This window comes from Alligator sinensis, unplaced genomic scaffold (assembly GCF_000455745.1).
Source record: "Alligator sinensis unplaced genomic scaffold, ASM45574v1 scaffold421_1, whole genome shotgun sequence".
Classification (NCBI taxonomy): domain Eukaryota; kingdom Metazoa; phylum Chordata; order Crocodylia; family Alligatoridae; genus Alligator; species Alligator sinensis.
The window spans coordinates 4,462,260-4,481,845 of record NW_005841871.1 but is presented as its reverse complement, the minus strand read 5'-3'; the positions used below and the strand labels follow the sequence as shown (position 1 = coordinate 4,481,845).

The 19,586-nt window shown below is 41.4% G+C and overlaps 1 protein-coding gene across 1 annotated transcript in view; it reads right to left on the bottom strand.

The window, feature by feature from the left end:
* Window positions 1-496: 496 nt before the first annotated feature.
* The window catches only part of EVC2 (EvC ciliary complex subunit 2), a 173,595-nt gene continuing 154,505 nt past the window's right edge, over window positions 497-19,586 (bottom strand). Inside the window, exons 20-23 of the mRNA XM_025195164.1 lie at window positions 17,227-17,314; window positions 5,370-5,566; window positions 2,760-2,861; window positions 497-2,256 (exon numbers count right to left, since the gene is read on the bottom strand). Of these exons, the coding sequence (XP_025050949.1) occupies window positions 1,986-2,256; window positions 2,760-2,861; window positions 5,370-5,566; window positions 17,227-17,314 (658 nt within the window). The 3' untranslated portion in view covers window positions 497-1,985. The remainder of the gene's footprint in view (window positions 2,257-2,759; window positions 2,862-5,369; window positions 5,567-17,226; window positions 17,315-19,586) is intronic.

Genomic DNA, 19,586 nt, shown 5'->3' with positions numbered 1-19,586 from the left:
CCAGGGCTGGTAGGGAGCTGGCAGGGCAGAGGGAGCATTGCTAGAGGAAACCAGCTGGAGGTTCCCAGCCAGCAGCTAGATTCCCCTTCCCCTGGAACCAATGTGGAATTTCTGTTTGGTCCGGGGGATCATTGTAACTCAGAACGCTTCCTGCAAAGCATTCTCAGTTACAGCAGGGACCTGCACTTCTGTCTGCACCCACAGTGACTCATCAGTTCCAGGGTAAGATGCAATGTGACACATTTCTGCCTCAGTGGAGATAGTAATTTTTACTAGCCAACTGAAAAACAAGATGAGAAATAATTTAGATTATCAGTTCATAATGTCAATTCATAGATTGAATGTCTGGAAGGGACCTCGGAAGATCATCGGGTCCAGCCCTCTGTGCCAGGGAGGAAAGACAACTGGGGTGAGGGGACCCCAGAAAGGTGACCATCCTGTCTCCTCCTGAAAATTTCCAGGGTAGGCAGAGTGTATACAGTACACATAAATGTGTTAATATAAGAAAGAAACATTAGTGGTTCCATAGTTTATTATAAAGTTTTTAGCTTGTAAAGAAATGTGACTTTTCTGCTTATTTTTACAATAAATCCAGAGCTGGCACCTTTATCATCAATTGCAACCTGTTTTACATAAAGAAATATATTGAATACATGACCACTCCTAAGCATATTTATTCCATTAGCATTCAAAAACTGTAAATCAGGCTCCAAAAATCATGCAATAGGCTTAAATATAGTGAATTCTTAAAACATATTAATGTTTGGGTTCTTTTTATTTATCTGTTGTTGCTTTTAGGATGCAAGTTTTCAAGCTTTTTCTGTCAACTATGAAGATTAGGGTCTTAATTTCTTTTAAAATGGAAACTGAATTTCTCACAGATTTCCTAGAATCCTGGACTAGTACCTTCAAAATACACCTAAAACTATGATACTAAGCAATATTGTACTCCTTATTGCCTTTTGAAAATATTGCATAACCCTTTTCCATTTTCTTCTTTTAATGTGAACAAATGCAACATTATTGCTCCACCAGTATAAAGATTAAGTCGGGTCCTATAAAAATGTATGCCTGTGCTGAACTTGACTCATCTGAAGATTCCTATTAGAGCTAAATTTAGAGGTGACAATGAAAAACTGAAGCCCTCAGAGCTGCTTATATGCATGTATCTGTGTTTGGAGGATCTGATCTATTAGCTGTAATTTTGGGAAACAATTTGCAAAATTAAAATCCAATTTACAACAGTGACTATTAACAACACATAAATGACCACATTTTGACAGCTGGCACAATAAAATTTTCTCCTAAATTTATCTGTACTTAAGACTGTAACCTACAATATGGTTAATCAGGGATTCACACCATGTAATAAATTAACTAGACATATAAATAATTACAAAAAAAAATAAAGCATAGTTATATCCATGCCAAAATAACAAAAAATGATTTTTGTGAGGGCTAGACCCTGTCCTCCATTATGTGTACCATATATATTCACTATTGGCACTTGTAGGCACAAATGCAGTAGTTACTAGGCATATGCTGCTTACTGCTGGATGATGGAGGACAGGATCCAGGTTTAAAAATGAAACTATTTACACTGATAAAATCATAATATTAAAACTTATACAAAAACTGTTTCCTTAAAAATATATAAACTGTACACTGTAGCCTTTTTCATAATCTTTTTGGAAATAATTTTCCCTTCCCAAACTGGGTGCAACTATGTATTCAATTAATGCGCAGAAATAAAACTCCAGTATAGTTCACACTGGAGTCAGCTGCTTCTGGGTGCAGTGTTTACACGTGTATCCAGGACCGCAGCAGTCTGAGCCAGGATGGAATAAATTAATTTACTGTGCCCTAATACCAATGCATGTGTAGAATGTGATGCTTCACTGCAGAGCTAATTAGTCAGATCTTCAGAAAAGTGCACAGTGAAAAATTCACCCATGGATGCATTCAGTTGATTTCTCCATCCATCATCACTCCATGCTTGCAAAAACAGCCTTTTTGGAATTGAGAAAATTCTTTTTCTTTTTTTTTGGAGAACTATGCAAACAAAATACTGGATCTATTTCATCACGGAAGAGAAATATCTTCTCCCCAGTGCCTAACAGCTCTATGGCCTCTGCAGTTGCAGTGTTGAGTGAATTGGGCTGGCTGGAAGTTTCCACAAAAGCGTGACTAGACAAACACTCCAGATGAAAGAATGATGCTCTTTCCATAAGTGCAAGTTGCTGTTTCTTTATCAGGCTAAATGAAGAAAAGCAAATTGAATTTAAAAGTTATTATAAAAAAAGAGAGTTTGTTACAAACTGGAAGACTTGACTGCATAATCAGAACCCAGAAAACCATACAAAGATATAAACATCATTTCTATTCCCACCCCCATTTCCCAGTACCTGATTTACTACTGTTTTGCATGAAATACAATATTTAATAAAGTACATACCCTTATTGCAAAGGCTAAAACCAAAGGGAAAAGTATGTAAAAAGTGAAAAAATTGTAGATGGGCAAAATTTTCACTTATAAGGACTTTAATATTATTGCACTGAAAGTGTGCATGAAGTCTTTTGAAATATGACCAATGTGACCATGTGTATTCCTAAAAATAGGGAAATAGTGAAGGGATATATACATTAAGGAATACTTTCAAGATTTCTAAAACACGTTTCACAGGAGAAGGACTCTTGGGAAATGATACGTGGTACAAATGTTGTCTATTTTCCCCAGGTAAAACTGATGTTTTCTTTACCTCTCTTTTCCCTTATTTGTGCAATGCATCTTCTCCAAACCTTTGCTTATCAGATCTTCCCTTAGTTTGTTCTCTAATGCTTGCCACGTCCCTTGGTGCTTCCTGAGAAAATAATATTTTCACTATAATTTTAGTTCTCAAAATGCATGTTGACAGTAGCTTGAAAACATTCTGTAAGATAATTCAAGCTGTTTCATACTATATCACATGGATTTCAAATAAATTCATATCTTTACAAAGGACTAATGTACTGCTTTGATATTTCACATTGCAACCTACTTAAGTGTACCAGTGGCCCCTGGCAGACGTTACATTTACTGTGCAGTTAACTGGTTAATTTAAACAATAAATTTAGACATTACTCATGCAAAGCAATTATCACACAATAAAAATGGCCCATGAGCTATAAAAATGACCAACAAGCAATACACGTGAAAAAATGTAGAACATTTTTAAAGCTTGTTCCTATCAAACTTTAATTTGAATGTGTGGCCTGTCATACATAGGGTGATAGTGTCTGGCCAGGTCCTCCAGTATCCCAGGACAGACCACTCCCTCTTCCTCTCCCTGTCCCTCTCCCACTTCCTGCTTAAATCTGCTGCCCAAGGGCATAGTAGCAGATGTAATCATGACTCATTGCATATTCTCTCTTTCTTCAACTAGCATTCAAGTTTGATGCTTTAAGAAGCCATTAGCACTTCTCTTTGAAATCCAGAGTGTAAGTCAACACTCAAGTGACATGCTTTACTTGACTGACACAGAGAGAGATGGGGGGGAGAACTTTGAGCCCTGCCACTCCTGCCCCCTGCCCTTCACAGAGTTTCCCCAGATCTGTACAAGGGTTGGAGGAGTAGCTTGTTCATCCAGGGGGAGCCCAGCTGACCTCTTAGTCTCAGCACAACTACAGACAGGGATGAGAGCCCCTGCCAGGAGCTCTCCTGCTTCCCTTGCTGGCAACACTGGCAGAGCATGTTTCCAAATGCTCCCCCCGATAGCTTCCCTTTTGAATGTGAAGCTGGTCACATGGGCTAGGGACAGAAGTTACACATACATTGGTTTAAGTGATCAGAAACTGGTTTAAACATGTAACAGAACAAAAGTTCAGTGCACATAAACCAGTTTCAAAATGGCCAAAACTAGTTTAAGATAAACCTGGTTGAAAGTAGTATCAGATTTAACTGACTGGGGTCAAGCCGGTTTATGGAACTTCTGTCCATAAGACCCTTTCCTGGTTTAAGTTAAGTGAGAGTCCCCCAGCATCCCAGCATGCTTTTCAGCCCTGGGCTGGGCTGTGCTGCCTGCTCCAGAGAGCAGGGCTGGCCCCACCCCTCTGTTCTCTAGCTACAGCGGGGATGGGAGCGAGGCCAGCCTGGCACTGCCCCCTAAGGCAAAAGGGCAGGAAGGGGATTTATTCCCCTCTCCTTCTCCTCTCCCCACAGGGGACCCCAGCCGGGGTCTTCCTCGCTGGGACAGAGCAGTCCCTGTCAGGGTCGCTCCTCCCCTTGCCTCTCCAGCAGCAGGGGTGGGGTGTGGCCAGCTGCTGGCTGGCATGGACCCCTAAGGTGAAGCAGGCTGGAAGGGGGTTTATTCTTCCCTCCCTCCCCTCTCCCCCTGGGACCCCAGATGGGGTTTGCCTGGCTGGGGTGCAGCAGCCCCTGTCAGGGCCCCTGTGGCCCTCAGAGGCAAAGGGAGGGGGTTTAGTCCACCCTCCCTGGGGGACCCCAGGGTTTGTCTGGCCATGGCGGAGCAACCCCTTTCAGGGTCCCTCCACACTTGCCACTCCAGCAGGGGCTGCTCTGCCTCAGTGAGGCAGACCATGGCTGGGGTCAGGGCAGGGGGAAGAGGGGAAAATAAACCCCCTCTGACCCCCAAAGCCTGGCAAGGGCTGCTTGCCCGCTCCCCCTCCAGGCACACCCCAGCTGGGTCCCTGTAGGCCAGGGTGGGGGTTTAAACCCCTCCCCAATCATACTCAGACCTGCCAGGGCCTGGCCACACCCCCTTCTTCTGCTCTGTTTCCCTATGGCCGGGCCACTGCAGAAGGGAAGGGAGGGCTTGCTCCAGTACCCCCCGGCTTCTGCCCTGAGCTACTGTCTGTACTTAGCCATGGTGTGATAGTTTTTACTGAACTGCCCATTTCTTGATGGAAGTAACGTCTGCCAGAGGCCTATTATTGCTTACAATACTTACTGCCTTCCGTACTTAGTGTAAATTTACCAATATCAACAGTGAAAAGAAACATTGTTGATAACTAAATGCATTTGAAGCCAATAAACATAAAATAGAAAAAGGCTGCAATAAGTAAAAATATGGAAGGAAAATATTGAAAAACAAAGAAATTTGCTATAACTGTGAAGTACATAGATCACATTTTTCTTTTCCTAAACTTGGGCAGATTATTGCTAAGATATTTGAAACCATCTTGAAATAGATAAAAACTTTGCTATTTCACATAGGGTTTTTATTTCCCTTCAAAGAACATTTTAGCAAGGAAACTACTCATCTGCTTGTTCTTTTGTTATCACTGCTGTTGTCCCTGTCTATTGGATAGACTACTCCTTTAATGTAATAACTTCCATTTGTCATTTCTCAGAAGAAAATTCACATGCTTACCTCTTTCTACAGCTGCCAGATTCCTCTGTATTTTTGTCACTTTCAATAATGCCATCTGAATACTTATCACTGATTGAATCCAGAACAGAAAGAAGTTCACTCTGTGAACTTAAAGGCAGCAGTAAGTTCAGCAGTCTGTGCAACATCCCTACTGGTACCATTGTCAGTTTGGTTAGATAACCTGCCAATCGGAGCTCCTAGAAGAATTGGTGATAAGAGGGAAAAAACTTTAGCGCTAAAATTAAAAAAAATACCAATAGCTTTTAATTGAATACCTGAAAGACTGTACCAGTTGGAATAAAAAGAGTAGGAATATTTTTTATATTAAAAGCTTAGAGAACCATTATGTCCTGTGTTTTCACTCCTAGCATTGAGCAGTGTGTGCACTAGTGCCTTTCACTTAATGTTGGATCCTGGAATTTTAGGATTGTAAGTAGTACATGAAAGCACAGCACACAGTTATATGAATAGCTACACAATTATTTTTTCATTTAGAAGCTAGCTTGTATTTGCAGGAAACAAGTAAAGCAAATGTGCTCTAGAATTGAAGATTTCACAGTGAATAAAATTAAGTATCTACCCCTGATTCCTGCAAAGGAAACCAACAAAAAAAGAAAAAAAGAAATGGATCATAAAAGATATGTATATTCTTTGGTCTGCAGATAACATGAAACAATAGTTAAGAGAAATGTGAATTAATGCTGTTTTTAAATAGATGTAATTCAGAAATCTAATTATGACAATTTAAAATCAACATTCATAAGTAATTTACTGTTCATCAGTTCAGTGGAAAATGCAGCTGTTGGGATATCTAGTATACAGACAAATATTTGGATGGGCAGCAATAGCAGCATGTAGTTGCTGCCAATGTTTACTGGTGGTGAGAACAAAGGATACCTCCATCTCATTCAGATATCGTGTCATCTCCATTCCTGCCCATAGGGCAAGAGTAAAGTAGATTCATCTCCACCCCAGTACCAAAGACTCAAAGGCTTCCTGAATATCTAAACAAAGTCTGCTCCCTACTTTTTCCCAGGAGCCAAAACACAGCTGTCAAAACTCCCATGCCACCTGGCAATCTCTGAACTGTATAGCAGTACAAAAATCTGCAACACATCAACATAAATGATGCTATACTGATTGTACTGTATGAGAGAAAGCAGTGAGCTAGGGGAGGCAATGCCAAAGGTCCTATATCTTTGCTGAAAACATTTTAAGTATAATGTGCCACACACAACATAGGCTTTTCAGCTCCTCTGTCTGCTCCGAGAAGATACTGCAGTAGTTACACTGGAATAGTTCTTTTCAGTTCCAGCTGCTCTAAACAGTAACACATACGCTGAAGTGAGACTCCCATGGGTCCTGTAGCGTGTTGTACAGCGACGTAGGGCAACGTGTACATGTACCCTGTGTCTACCAGATGTGGGGGATTAGTATCAAGCCCAAGTCACAAGCACAAGATGTTCCGAAACAAGAAAATAGAGGGTGGAAAAACACCATTTTCTCTGTCTACGATGGATTCAAAATGTCAAAGCAGCTGTTAAAAGAGTGCATGCAAAATTTATATAGCTGTATGGAACAGACTTGCAGAAGAGATCAGGGAAATCCAGACTCCAAATGCCTAGGTAACACTGCAAAACTTTCCTCTTTGAGAAAGCTACTCTACCATGAAAACAATCTGCACATTCACTACCATCTACCTTCTCACTTACTGAAAATGCCACAGTCCCAATCCCAAAAATCAACAAGCAAACAAAATAAAACAAAAACCTCAACGAACCAAACAAAACTATAACCACACCCCAAGCAGAGATTTTACACTAAAAAGAGAGGGAAGCCACTGACTTCACAAAGTCCATGGGGGACTTCACTACTGCTATAGACTTGACATGGGAGATACTCAGAAACTATAACAGGAAGCAGCAAGTGTGAAACCTTATAATAGATAGGAGCTATACGAATATTTGTATGAAGTTTTTGGACACTGACTGTCACAGAATCTTATGAGAGGCAATTAAAAAAGAAATCAATTTCTTGACAGTGTATAAGGCACCATTCCCTCTTTCTGAAAGTCTGGATACCTCAGGTAAGACATTTAATTTAATAATTTATACAAGGATGACAAAAATATCCTGACATTTTCTAAAACTGTTCTCTTAAACATGTAGCTTGTCTTACTCTCTGTTTCTTAGATTCCATACAGAATGTCAGTTGGATAATGAAGAAACATCCAAAGCCATTCTCATTCAGAGCTGCTTATAGCACAGTAATTTCTGAAAAATATGAATTCTGTCAAATGCAAGAGAAGTAACAAACCACCCACTGACCTGGTACAAATGAGTAAATTAATGTAAATGAAGTGATTATGACTGTCTACAATCTGGCTATGAGCAGCACCCTTCACATAAACACCCAGCACCCTTGTTTCAGTTTAAAGCGAAAATGATGAGCGTGCGATGGGGAAATGGAGTGGGTAGCTAATATTGCCAGGTCAGGGAGCATACAGGACATGATTGGAGGACTATACCCATTTGCAGTTCGGTGCTCAGACACCACAATGGAACTACACTACAGGTATGGACAGGAGTTCATTTGTAGTGCTACAAAAGGTATCAGTACTTTGCAGCACTACAGAAATTTAGCACTAGGCATCATATAGTTGTTCAAGACCCCTGGCTGGAGAGAGACAAAGCAGCTGCAAAGGTGAGTGACTCCAGCCAGGGGCAATAGGGGTCTTCTTTGTTCCCCCCATCCCACAAAACACAGGCTGCCTCTCTGCTGCGGCTACATCAAGTTGGCATCAGCCCCTCTGGTGGCAACTGCTGATTGGTCCCCCTGCCCAGTCAGTGGTTACTACTCCTGGTAGCCCCAGCAACTGCTGTCATGCAGTGGCAAGGTGTAGCTGGGTGTGCTATAAGGGAGCAGGCACTCTCTCTCCTTTGGAGAGGGGCAGAAAGAGAGGATGACTATGGTCCTATGTGTAACTAGCACTGCTGGGAAGCTGCTCTTTGAAAGTGTTAATATTCTGTAGCAGATTTACCATCTTTGTGGTGCTGAATGGCTGTACACTTGCTTTTTGTAGGACTCCAAAGGCATATTTAGCACTACAAATACAAATACAACCTGTCCATGGCTAGACTTCACTGTAGGTTATAGCGGCACATATCCCAGAGTGTGATGTTTTGAAAGAGGTTAAATTGGAGAAGCCAATTTATGCTCCATATTTTATGCTCTCACTGGTAGTACCTTTTTTCTGATTTTATGATTCTACCGTATATCCTGACATGTATCTGTATGCAGCTGTAACCTGCAATAACCCTTGATAATCTTTGCCCCCTAAGAGGGATAGATAACATACAGAGATTTATGAGTCTACTCTTGCCTTTCAGACAGCGACCTGAAATGAGATGATTTATACTTTGTAATTCATTAAAATTAGGTGACTGGACCCAGGAGGGTAATTTTAAAAAATGAGGTAGGTGACTAATTTCTCTTTATAGACAACAAAAGATTAGAGGTGATTCACAGATTTTATGACTCACCTCTAAAGGCTAATCCACAAAAACCCACATGCTGAGCAGGAAGCATCTAGTCCTAGACAATAAGAAATGCTGAAATCCCAGTACTTTCTGGAGCTTCTCCACCTGACTCAGGGATGTCCCTCTGCAGACTCAGGCAGAGCTTAGCTGGATCACAATACATTTGATGGTAATTAGACACCTAGCTACTCAGCCTAGAGCACTTCTTCACCGTTCAGAAGCTATGGTTTAGATTCCTTGGGAACTATCTGAACCTAAATACGGTCACTGAATAAGAAATGTAAAACCTGCCAACACATCTTCACCACCTCCACAATAACCACACCCCACAACAGAACCATCAACATTACTGAATCTTACACCTGCACCTCCAGAAATGCCAGATATCTCATCTGGTGCACTAAATGCCTTGATGAAAAAGATGCATGAGAAACCAAACAACAACTACATACCAGAACGAACACACACTGAAAATCTATCAAAGACAAAAATACCCAGTTACCTGTGGGGGCACATTTCTCACAAGACAACCAGTCTCTCTCCAATCTCTCAGTTCTAATCCTCAAAGGGAATTTACAAAATACCTTTCACAGACCAGCCTACAAACTTCACTTCATCAACCTACTGGATACAAAAAAATCATGGACTAAATATAGACAGTGGCTTTATGGCACACTAAGCTGCCTAACATCTGATTCCCCAGATTACCTCTCTGCTATTTACCAGCTGCATCTTATCATTACCAGGTCTACCCCCGCCCCCCCAACCACCTGTTTCTTAACCACTGACTGCCTCAATTTGCATTTTCACTGACTAGCATTCTTGCATACAGGCCTCTGGCTTCTATTTTATTCTATCTCATCCAGGAAGAGCTCAGAACATCTGCAGACACTTCCTCAGCCTGAAGAAGGGTGTTTGTACCTGAAAGCTTGGAAAGAAGATTTTTTTCCAACTATTTCAGTTGATCTAATAAAAGATACTGGATTTACCAAAAGAACCTTGGATGCCTAATAGGTTCTTCAGTTGTGGAAGTACAAGGCTTCTAGGTTGCTTCTAGGGATTTAGGCTCATAAATTCTGCCTCAGACCCATTTTAGGTGCCTGAAATGCAGTTCTACATCTCACACTGTCTCATCAGGCACACCTAGTTCATGCTGTTAGCTAAAGAGGTCTGGGGTTAAATCCCTGAAGAAAGCCCCAAGAGGGAATGATTACACAATCCTCGCTACAGCATGGCTGTCAACTACAGTATTTCAAAATACAGTAAAATCCCCGTTATCCGGCAAGAGTGGGGAATGGGAGATGCCAGTAAGCTAAAAGTGCCGTTTACCTGAGGCACAGGGTTTCTGGCCAGATGCAGAGCAGTGGGGTGGGGGGGAGAGTGCAGCAGTGCAGGGTGGTGGATGGTGGCAGTGGCCATCGCCATGTGTGAGTTTCCCCACCCCCCGCCAGCACAGCAAGAAGCAAAGAGGCATGGTGCGGCGCTGTGTGCATCCCACCACTTCCAGCACAGTGCCGAAATTGCAGTTAATAAGGTATTCCAGTTGGTGAAGTACCAGATAACAGAGATTTTGCTGTAAATGAATCACACTCAGGATCTATGAACTGCTAAAAGATTGGGGTAGGGTGCTTACTGCTTAAGGCCTGGTGTTGCCCTTTCCAACTGGGAAGAATTCATTTAGGGGCTCTACTCCACAGAGTAAAACAAATTCCTCTGTCTAATAACATGTGGGAACACTAGATATTTCTTTTGTTGCTGTATCTGAATTTGTGTTTTTTGAATTTACCCAAAGCAAAAACATTCATATATGAACGGTAATTTAAATCAGCATCAGCAGAACTAGTGCAAGGAAGTCAAAATGACTGAGACTGAGTAATACCTCTTCGAATAACTAATGCAAAAATCAATTAACTCTATCTGAGGTGTGATTTCACATTTGCTTTGCCCTTTACACATGAAACTCCACCCAGATCATCTGGGGCTTGTGCAAACAATGACTAAGGTACCTGGGGCTACAACGGTATGCTTATTTAAAATCAGATTCTTGAGTAAGGGGCTTAAGATCCTGAACCCATCATAACTCACTGGCCTAAATGGGAGATGTAACTAAATAAAGATACTAGGGCCAAAACATTGAATCTGAACAACTTAAAATTAGGTACGTGAACAATTATTGAGCACCTGTAGCTAACTTCAGTGGGAATTACACTAACTTACGGTAATGAACTTAGTTCCAAATTCAATTTAAAACCAGCAACTTGTATAAATAGCATAGAAATAATAAAGGCTAGCTAGTACTTGCCACACTAATTTCTGCTCTGTCAATTGTACATGGTAGATTTTATATAATTTCCCATTTTATTTGTTTTCCCAGTCTATCTGTTTTCTAGGAAGAACACTCAGAATTCAACATGAACAGAAATTACAAACACGCTACTCTGTGCACCTTGTTAATCGACTCTTCAGACCTTTCCTCTCAGAAACATGAGCAGTAGGCAAGTTTTAGGTTGGAGGCTATTGTTATACCTGCTGTGGACAAGAGTTTTCTTCTGTATATCAGCAGGCAGGTATCTGTATTATGAAAATTTGATACACAGAATATCCTCTGTTTTGAGCACATCTCCTTGCTTATATATATCAATCAATAAAAACATTATTTTCTATCCACATGCTGATTTTATATGGGGCACACAAAAAGACTATTTTCTCATACACCACATGCCTCCTCTCTAAATAAGACACACACTTTGTCTCTGGGAAGACAGAATGGAAAAAAAAAAAGATTATTCCAGACTTATGGCTATATAAAGTAGAGACAGAGCCTAATATTCAGCTCACTCGCCCTCTCTTGCTTAAGGAAAAGCTGAAACCCTAGCTGCTGCTGAAGGCTGGTTTCCACAGTTGGATCTACAATTTTGAAAAGAGCTAAGAGTCTCCAGAGCTGTTAAAAAGAAGAAGAGAGACAAGGAGCAGACAACAGACAAAAGAATTGCCAGAAGAAAGGTTACCTTCATTTGTGAAACAACAAGACAATAAAAAGGAGAGACAATCATTAATATGCCTGGAGTGAAGAACAACAAGCCATTAAGTCAATGGACTCCCTTAGCTGCCTGACTAAAAATGTCACTTCTGCTGCCAGGTGGACCATGAATCAAAGCAAGGTGTTTCTATTCTGGGCAGAAATTCAGCTTTCCCACTTAAGATTTAGACTAGACATCAGGAGGCGCTACTTCACAGTCAGGGCGGCTAGGATCTGGAACCAACTTCCAAGAGAAGTGGTGCTGGCTCCTGCCCCGCGGGTCTTTAAGAGGAGGCTAGATGAACACCTTGCTGGGGTCGTTTGCTCCTTCCTGCCATGGCAGGTGGTCGGACTTGATGATCTGTCAAGGTCCCTTCCGACCCTACAAACTATGAAACTATGAAGACATGCATCCCAATTCAAGGGGGTTGATTTTTGGGGAATGTGTGTGTGCGCATGCAAGCAAATATGTTGTTTAGGGTGTCTGTCACATAAATAAAACTTAAACCACGAGTCCTCCATCTTGTACAGTGCATCTACTGTATAGGTAGATATATAGTAGTTATAGGTGTTCAACAATAGTTCAGGTTTTCAATGCAGCAACTCTGAATTTTCTCTGGTGCCAAATGTTTTTCTGTCCGCAGGCTAACTATGCAGGCTATTATTCAGGATCACTTTGTTCACTTTTTAGTGTGCCAAGCCAAAGGACTAGATTCCATGACAACTATGAAATACATTGCTTACATCTATCAGTCTCCTGAAACATGCATTTCTCAAGTTGGAAGAATCGATTCTGTATGTGTGTATAGCTTTTTAGAAACTTGACGAAACAATACTGGAAGAGAATACATTTTAGGTGGCAACCGTGTGTCTGCCTTCTAATGATCTGATCAAGTTTTACAGATTCTAAGATTTTCAACTGCCAGTACAGCAACGCAAAAAATAGTTATTTGGATTTAGTAAGGGTTGAGCTGAGTGCTACCTGATACCATATATTTATATATTACCTGGCAGAATTAGGCCCTACTCTGGGTTGGTCCTTAGGGGCTACCATAACAAACACAAGTACTTATAAATGATGTCCAAAAACTTCCTAGGGCAGCTGGCTGAAAAGGAGCCAGATGGCATTTTTTCTTCCATTCAGTCAGAGGATGAGTAACCCCTAAGCCAGGGGTGTCAAAGATGCGGTGAATTCAGCCTGTGGAGCCACATCATCCAGCTCCTGGTGCTGGCAGTTCATGGTCTTTCCCTCACATGCTGGATCCAACATCCCTGGCACCCAGTCTGGCTGATGTGGGATTACACCCACTCCAGCTGGTCTGGTACATGAGCTGCACAATCCAGCTGGTCTGGAGTGGATGCCAAGCGCAGCATGGGTCTTGAAGGGGACGCTGTATGCCGCACAGTCCTGGACTGCCTAGAGGCACGTGGGTAGGGTGGTAGGAACCTCTGGGTCCCCCTCATGTCAGAGCTGGTCCTTGCTCTGCCCAGTTTGGGACTGAGCCATACGGGATACCCACTTCAGCCAGTCTGGGATTTGTGCTGAACACGGTGTCCTCTCTGGACCAGCTGGACTGGGTGCCATGTGAAGTTCATATCCTGATTTAGCCAGAGTAGGTGCCATGAAAAGCGGAGTACTGAACCAGCTGGATCAAGAACCACTGACTCTGGATCTGGTGGAGTGGGTGGTTCTTGGACCTAATCTGACCTATGGGGCCAGCCCTGCAACATTCATCAGGCCCACAGACTGGCCCTGCAGCAGTCGGACCAGATGAGTTTAAGAGCCCTGCCTTAAGCTAGAGAACACTCAAACCCTCTGTTCTAAATGGAGTGTCTCTGTCTGCTTGTGGCCTTCCTCTCTAGTCTATAGAATCCTAAACAGAAAGTAAAAACCTTACAACTGAGTCACGTGTAAAGCTTTCAGCCTTAATGCAATGGCATGAAATATTGAGAAAAACATTCCTAGCTCTCATCATTAGTGGTATGGGTCTCCTCTTGTAGACTCAGATTATGTATTATGCCGAAGAACCAGCCTCGAGGTACCGCAATATTTGAATAGACACAAACTCTGAGAGGTAGTGATGTTGTAACTGTATTAGAAATTGAATTTATCCAAATTCTAATCCTTCCAGAAAACAGCAGCAGAGGAACAAACTCCCCCAATATCTGTGAAAATTTAGAGGTAAGGACATTTTCTGAAGGTGGGTTGTAGAATTGAGAAGCTGGATTATTTTAGAGCCATAGAGTCATAGAGTCAGTGGACTGGAAGGGGCATGTAAAATCATCAAGTCCAGTCCCCTGCCATAGACAGGCGCTTAAAGAGCTCAAACTAGCTTAACGAGGTGCTTATCCAGCCTCCTTTTAAACAACTCCAAGGATGGCGATTCCACCACTTTGTGCATGAGCTTGCTGTGTTACGTCATTTAAGCCCAGGAAAGGTGGCAGTCCCCAAGCAGACCAAGACCCTAATGCCATCTTTATCCTCTGGTTTTACAGTTCCCACTGTATAAGTGGCAGTCTGATTTTTAACAGGCCATGTCACTGCTAAGTAAATATCATAATGGTACATTTGAGGATCCAGACCATTTTCCTAATTAGTCCACACAATTATCAAACAATCTCTGATTTAAATGTCTTGAAATTACCGAGACACAGATACCAGGAAAGAATACTCTTTAATAGTAAAAGAGTGCATCTTTAAAGTCAGAATATTGTTCATAATTTGCAGATATTAATCTTGTAACATCTGGTGTATGTGAGAGCTAGAAAAAAAAGCATGGAAAGAGTTCACATGCCATAAATTACTTAAACCTTAGAGATCAGTGAAGTCCAAAGTACAATATGTTTCAAAAGGGTCCATAAGTCTTTGCAGTTTCCATAACTCATCTGATGGTTTATTTTCTCTTGATCAATAGAAGTTAACTTTATCTTGTATCTCTCTTGTACCTTTTTTCAAATTTAAGGTGTAGAAGGCATAGCACTGTATGCAAAAGTTCACACAACACATTTAACTTCAGAAGCTAATCTAGTCATAAAGGCAATGTTGAACTGAACAAAAGATTTAGTCTCTTCTGTCCTGGAAGAGCACCTTACACTCTTTAATTACCATACAGACTGACATCAGGAATCTCTAAATGTTATTATCTCATTTAAATAAATATTTCGTTATCATTGCCCATTGAACTGCTACTTGTTAAAATAATTTTGTTAAATGGAATACTGCTCCGTGAATATATGCTACTGAAAAAATAAAGCTGGAACCGTCTCAGCATTATAAGTGGAGCTTATAGCCGTGATGATTCAGGAACAGTGCATGGAGTGATTTTTTTTGTCTGATATCTTTTTTGGATCAACTGTATATTTGGGAGAGGTGCTGGACAAGTTGTTCGGTGCAAAGTTCCATCAAAAGGTGATCTGAAGAATGGCACTTTGTGCCTGGAAGCTCGACCGACAGCTCTCTCAAATATACGGTTGATCCAATTGAAGCTACCACGAAAATTCTTTGCCTCTCATCAGTCTTATGTAAACTATTAAAGCTATAAATGAGCCAGTATAGGATTTGCAGTTTTAGAGGCATAACTGGCTTGAGAGTTACCATCCCATGGATATTTCTGTTGTAAGAAGTTTACAAAAGTGTACAGTAGAAATTGTCATGACTGGCTGCAAAACTATTCTTTTCACCTACGCAAAAAAGTTCCTGGGTAAACACTGTGAACTCTGTGTGCAGTAGGCTGTGGAAACAGACATACCATTGGAAGGAATTTAAGTATTAAACAGGATTCAGTCATTAGTGACTGCTTTCCAAATGTCAGACAGCCAAAGCCAACAAGGTGGTGAGATGGTTTGATAAAATGGTTTTGGAAAAGAAAAGCAAACAAGAAAATCAAAAGACAGCTAAAGAAGCAGATCTGTCCTCAGGACATGCTTACCCCATGCAAAAGACTTTGGTGGCGTATCATTACAACCAGTAATCAGATGTGTTTGAAATCCTACTCTACCCAATTCAAATCAAGGAACTAAACCCATGATATCCCACATCCCAGTATAGTGCCCCAGGCTAGTAGGTACTCTAGGGCAAGTTTCTCTTAATCCTTACTACTGAAGCTGTTTCACTCTCTATAAATAAATATTCATTGGGAAGACAGAGAAGGGTTCTGACTCTATGCAGTCCTGCAGTTGGATAAAACACCTAGTGGGCATATCTATACATGTGCTTTAATCCACAGTAGCATATTTTAGCAGCAGCAAATGGCCCAGTTGGCAGGGCCCCTCTGCCAATCGGCACAGGGGGTGGGCAAGAGGCAAAATGAAAAACATTAAAGGAACCGCTGCAGGGGGTACTTCCTGCGTGATTTATGGAGATCCCTAGGCACAAGGGTGTCTGTCTTTTTTGTGAGAAGGACTGTCTTGGCTTATGCACCTCATCTCAGGGGAGGGTACATGGGGGAGAATCCTAACTACTTTTGAGGACTGGTGCTTAGGCACCACCCCTTACTCCAACTTCTTCCAGTGGCTACTTTAGCCTGCATCTCATATAGTTCTCTGCCTTCTGGAGGTATATCTATCAGTAGAGGCTAATAAACTGTGCTATCTGAAGAGGTAGCCTTTTTAAAAATGAGAATGAATAGAAAGCAAAAAGTCATATATACATGTTCTGTATCTCTATCCACTTCTGTTGAATAGGTTTGAAATGTTAATGTAAATATACTCTCATATCAATTTAGACCTAAATAAAAGCATTGCTCTAACATAAGACCCTCAGGATATAAGACTGCAAGTAAATAAGGAATTGGAATAATTTTTATTTTCTAAGCTGAAGAAAATGCAAATTATACACACACAAGATACATAATTGAAAGTATATACTAGTGAGCATAGTATTTACTACTCTCTCTCTCTCAATGGGTACTGCAAACTTTCCAAGACCAGGCAACTGCATTTTCAAACATGCTGCCTCCTTTTAAAGTGCCAATTAGCCTGTCCACAAAGCCACACAAGTGTAGCAACACTACTTGTGGTTCAGAGACAGCCCACATGGACAGGCACATACATTGGAGGGTACCACTGTCTGCTGTAGTACACTGGTGATGTACTCAAGGTTACTCAAGCTACTAAGCCTGAAGTAACTGAGGTAGTGAACATCATGATTACCTTAGCAGGACTGGGCTCAAAATGTATTTGGAAGGATTAGAGAAGGAAAAGAATGATATGCTTAAGACAACCTTGTTTTCATGTTACCCTCAATTTCCAGATAAAGCAGCAATTTAAAAAGTAGTCTTTTATTTCATTACACACTTACCTGGTTGTAAAGTGCCAAGAATGTATCCATTTCTATATTCTCCAAAAGATCTTCAAGCACCACATTATTCCATTGCTCTTCCCTGAAGCTGAAGTGAAAGAGAAAATGAACATTCTCCTCTTTTAGTGTTATAAGGAAGCAATTCATGTCCAAATTCATCCATTCAGAAACATAACATTTTCCTGGCAGATCTTGTTAAAGTTTTATGGCACGCCTACTTAAACAAGCTAAGAACAGTTTTCCTTTCCCCATGTTCACCAAAAGGCTGTCTATTTTGTTACACTGGTAACTGCTAAAAATGCAAAGTGGAATCTTTTACCTAAAACACAAATCCAAAATCTCTTAAAAACTTTCGGACAGCTGATTTACTCTTCTCCCTTTGTTTCCTCAAAGATCACACACATCTACCACCATACTTTTACAAAGTTGTGGGGCTTTTGAGGTTAAGCATTGCTGGGGAGAGACAGCTCCCAGCAAATTCTCTCTCAAGTCTAATTATTTTCTCTTTCTGGACTGTACCACGAGGCCCATTTACCATGTTTCTGGGTCATCTGGGGTTGGTTGTGAGGCTTCCTTATCCTGGCTTGTATTCTGGAAGCCAGCTGAACTGCTCCCCTTACTGTTCCTTTAGAGGTCCCTCATGGAAACTTTCTGGGGAACTAATGACCCAACTCTCCTCCTAGAGATCTCTCAGCCATTCTTCTGCAACATTTGTCTAGGTCCCACAGTTGGCTGATGCTTTACCAATATAATTAGAGGGCTCATAGCTTAAAGTACAAGGGTCCAAATGTGAAACATTTGATCTTGAAAGCAGAGGTCTGGACTCCTTTTGCCATGTCTAAAACCATTCCTTATGAATCAATCCAAGTGAAATCAACTTAATAATTCAGAGCTCTCTCACAGTGCTACATGAAACTCAGAGCATTAAATGACCATGGACCTATGTAATTTGAAGAGGTATTTTTATTATTTCATTTTGCAAAGCCTCATCTATACCTGCTTTGTAATATTTTTTGTCAAGACAGCAATTTCCATACCAAAAAACCTTCAAAAGCATAATTTTTTCCATTTTTGTTTTACAGATATCTTTGCTTTAAAAAGAAAAATCCATTTTCATAGGGACACCTGGAAATGGGTCTGCTTGGCTAGAACAATTTGTATATCCAAGCAAAACCGATCAGAGAGAATTCAATTTGCATCAAAATGTGCGCAAAGGGGGAAGGTAAAAGTGAAATTCAAGCAGTTTGCATTTCATTGCAAATATTTCCCCAGAGACTGACAGCGTGGTTTTCACAGCACCCCCTATCCTGTCTGATAAACTTATAAGAACGCCAGAATCAGTCTCGGTTTCTTGGTCTCCTGCTTGAACTGTGGAATATTAGTATTAACCCACTGGCACATCCCAGAAATGCTGAATGCAATGCAAGGTGTTAGAATTCACAGCTAATCAGTTTATTATTTAATGCTGCTATTGCAATGGTGTCCAGCAGCCTCAAGCACAATTTACACCCCAGCATAAATGGGAGATGCAGTTAGGTGTAACATACACTGGCCAGCAGAGCTCAGGTGTAGGTGGCAGATGGTTACTACATCTACTCACAAAGAACCAGGACCTGCCCACTGGTTTTTGGAGACTTGAACCCGATAAGGCAATAAGGCAACTAAGTATGCTTATGGGCCTAATAGGTGGATGAGAATTGGGCCTAAATTCCTTCTGAAAAGACAGAATGCTTCCCTGCTGCCAGGAAAGTAACCCTATCTCCCCTGAAGAATACAAGCTCACTGATACCCTATGGTTGTAAGCAGATGAGTGAAGATATTTCTCAGTTTCTGGAGACTTGAGCAGTCCTCCTGAAAACACCCTCCTGCAGAATAGTCTGGACATTGGTTTTGCCCCAAATTCATACTGATTAGAGGCTGCCTGGCATTTTTAACACCCTGCCAGGATACATGTGATCTCCTATGTGAGGAGAATATGCCCACAGGGGCACACAGAAGGGAAGATATTGGAAATCCTCACACTGTGGGGCAAGGGAAGTCACTAGAGCAATGGGAAAATGCCACATCTGCAAGCTCAACATGAGCAGACTGCAAGCCAAGGGATATAACTTAGGCAGAAGTCAATGCCTGGCTAAACTCAAGGACCAGTGACCAGCTTTCCATTGGGTGTTCCAGCACAACAGGTGGTTAGTTCTGCCCTGCTATGCGTCCCCTTCCCCCTCAGATTGGGGCACACAAAGCACAACGCTGACAAAAGCCCACTGAACCCTCATCTGGATGCTATAGAGAGGAGGACAGAGAAAATCTACCCTGACAGAAGCAGAGAGATAAGCAACCTGTCACAAAGAACCCTCCTGAGA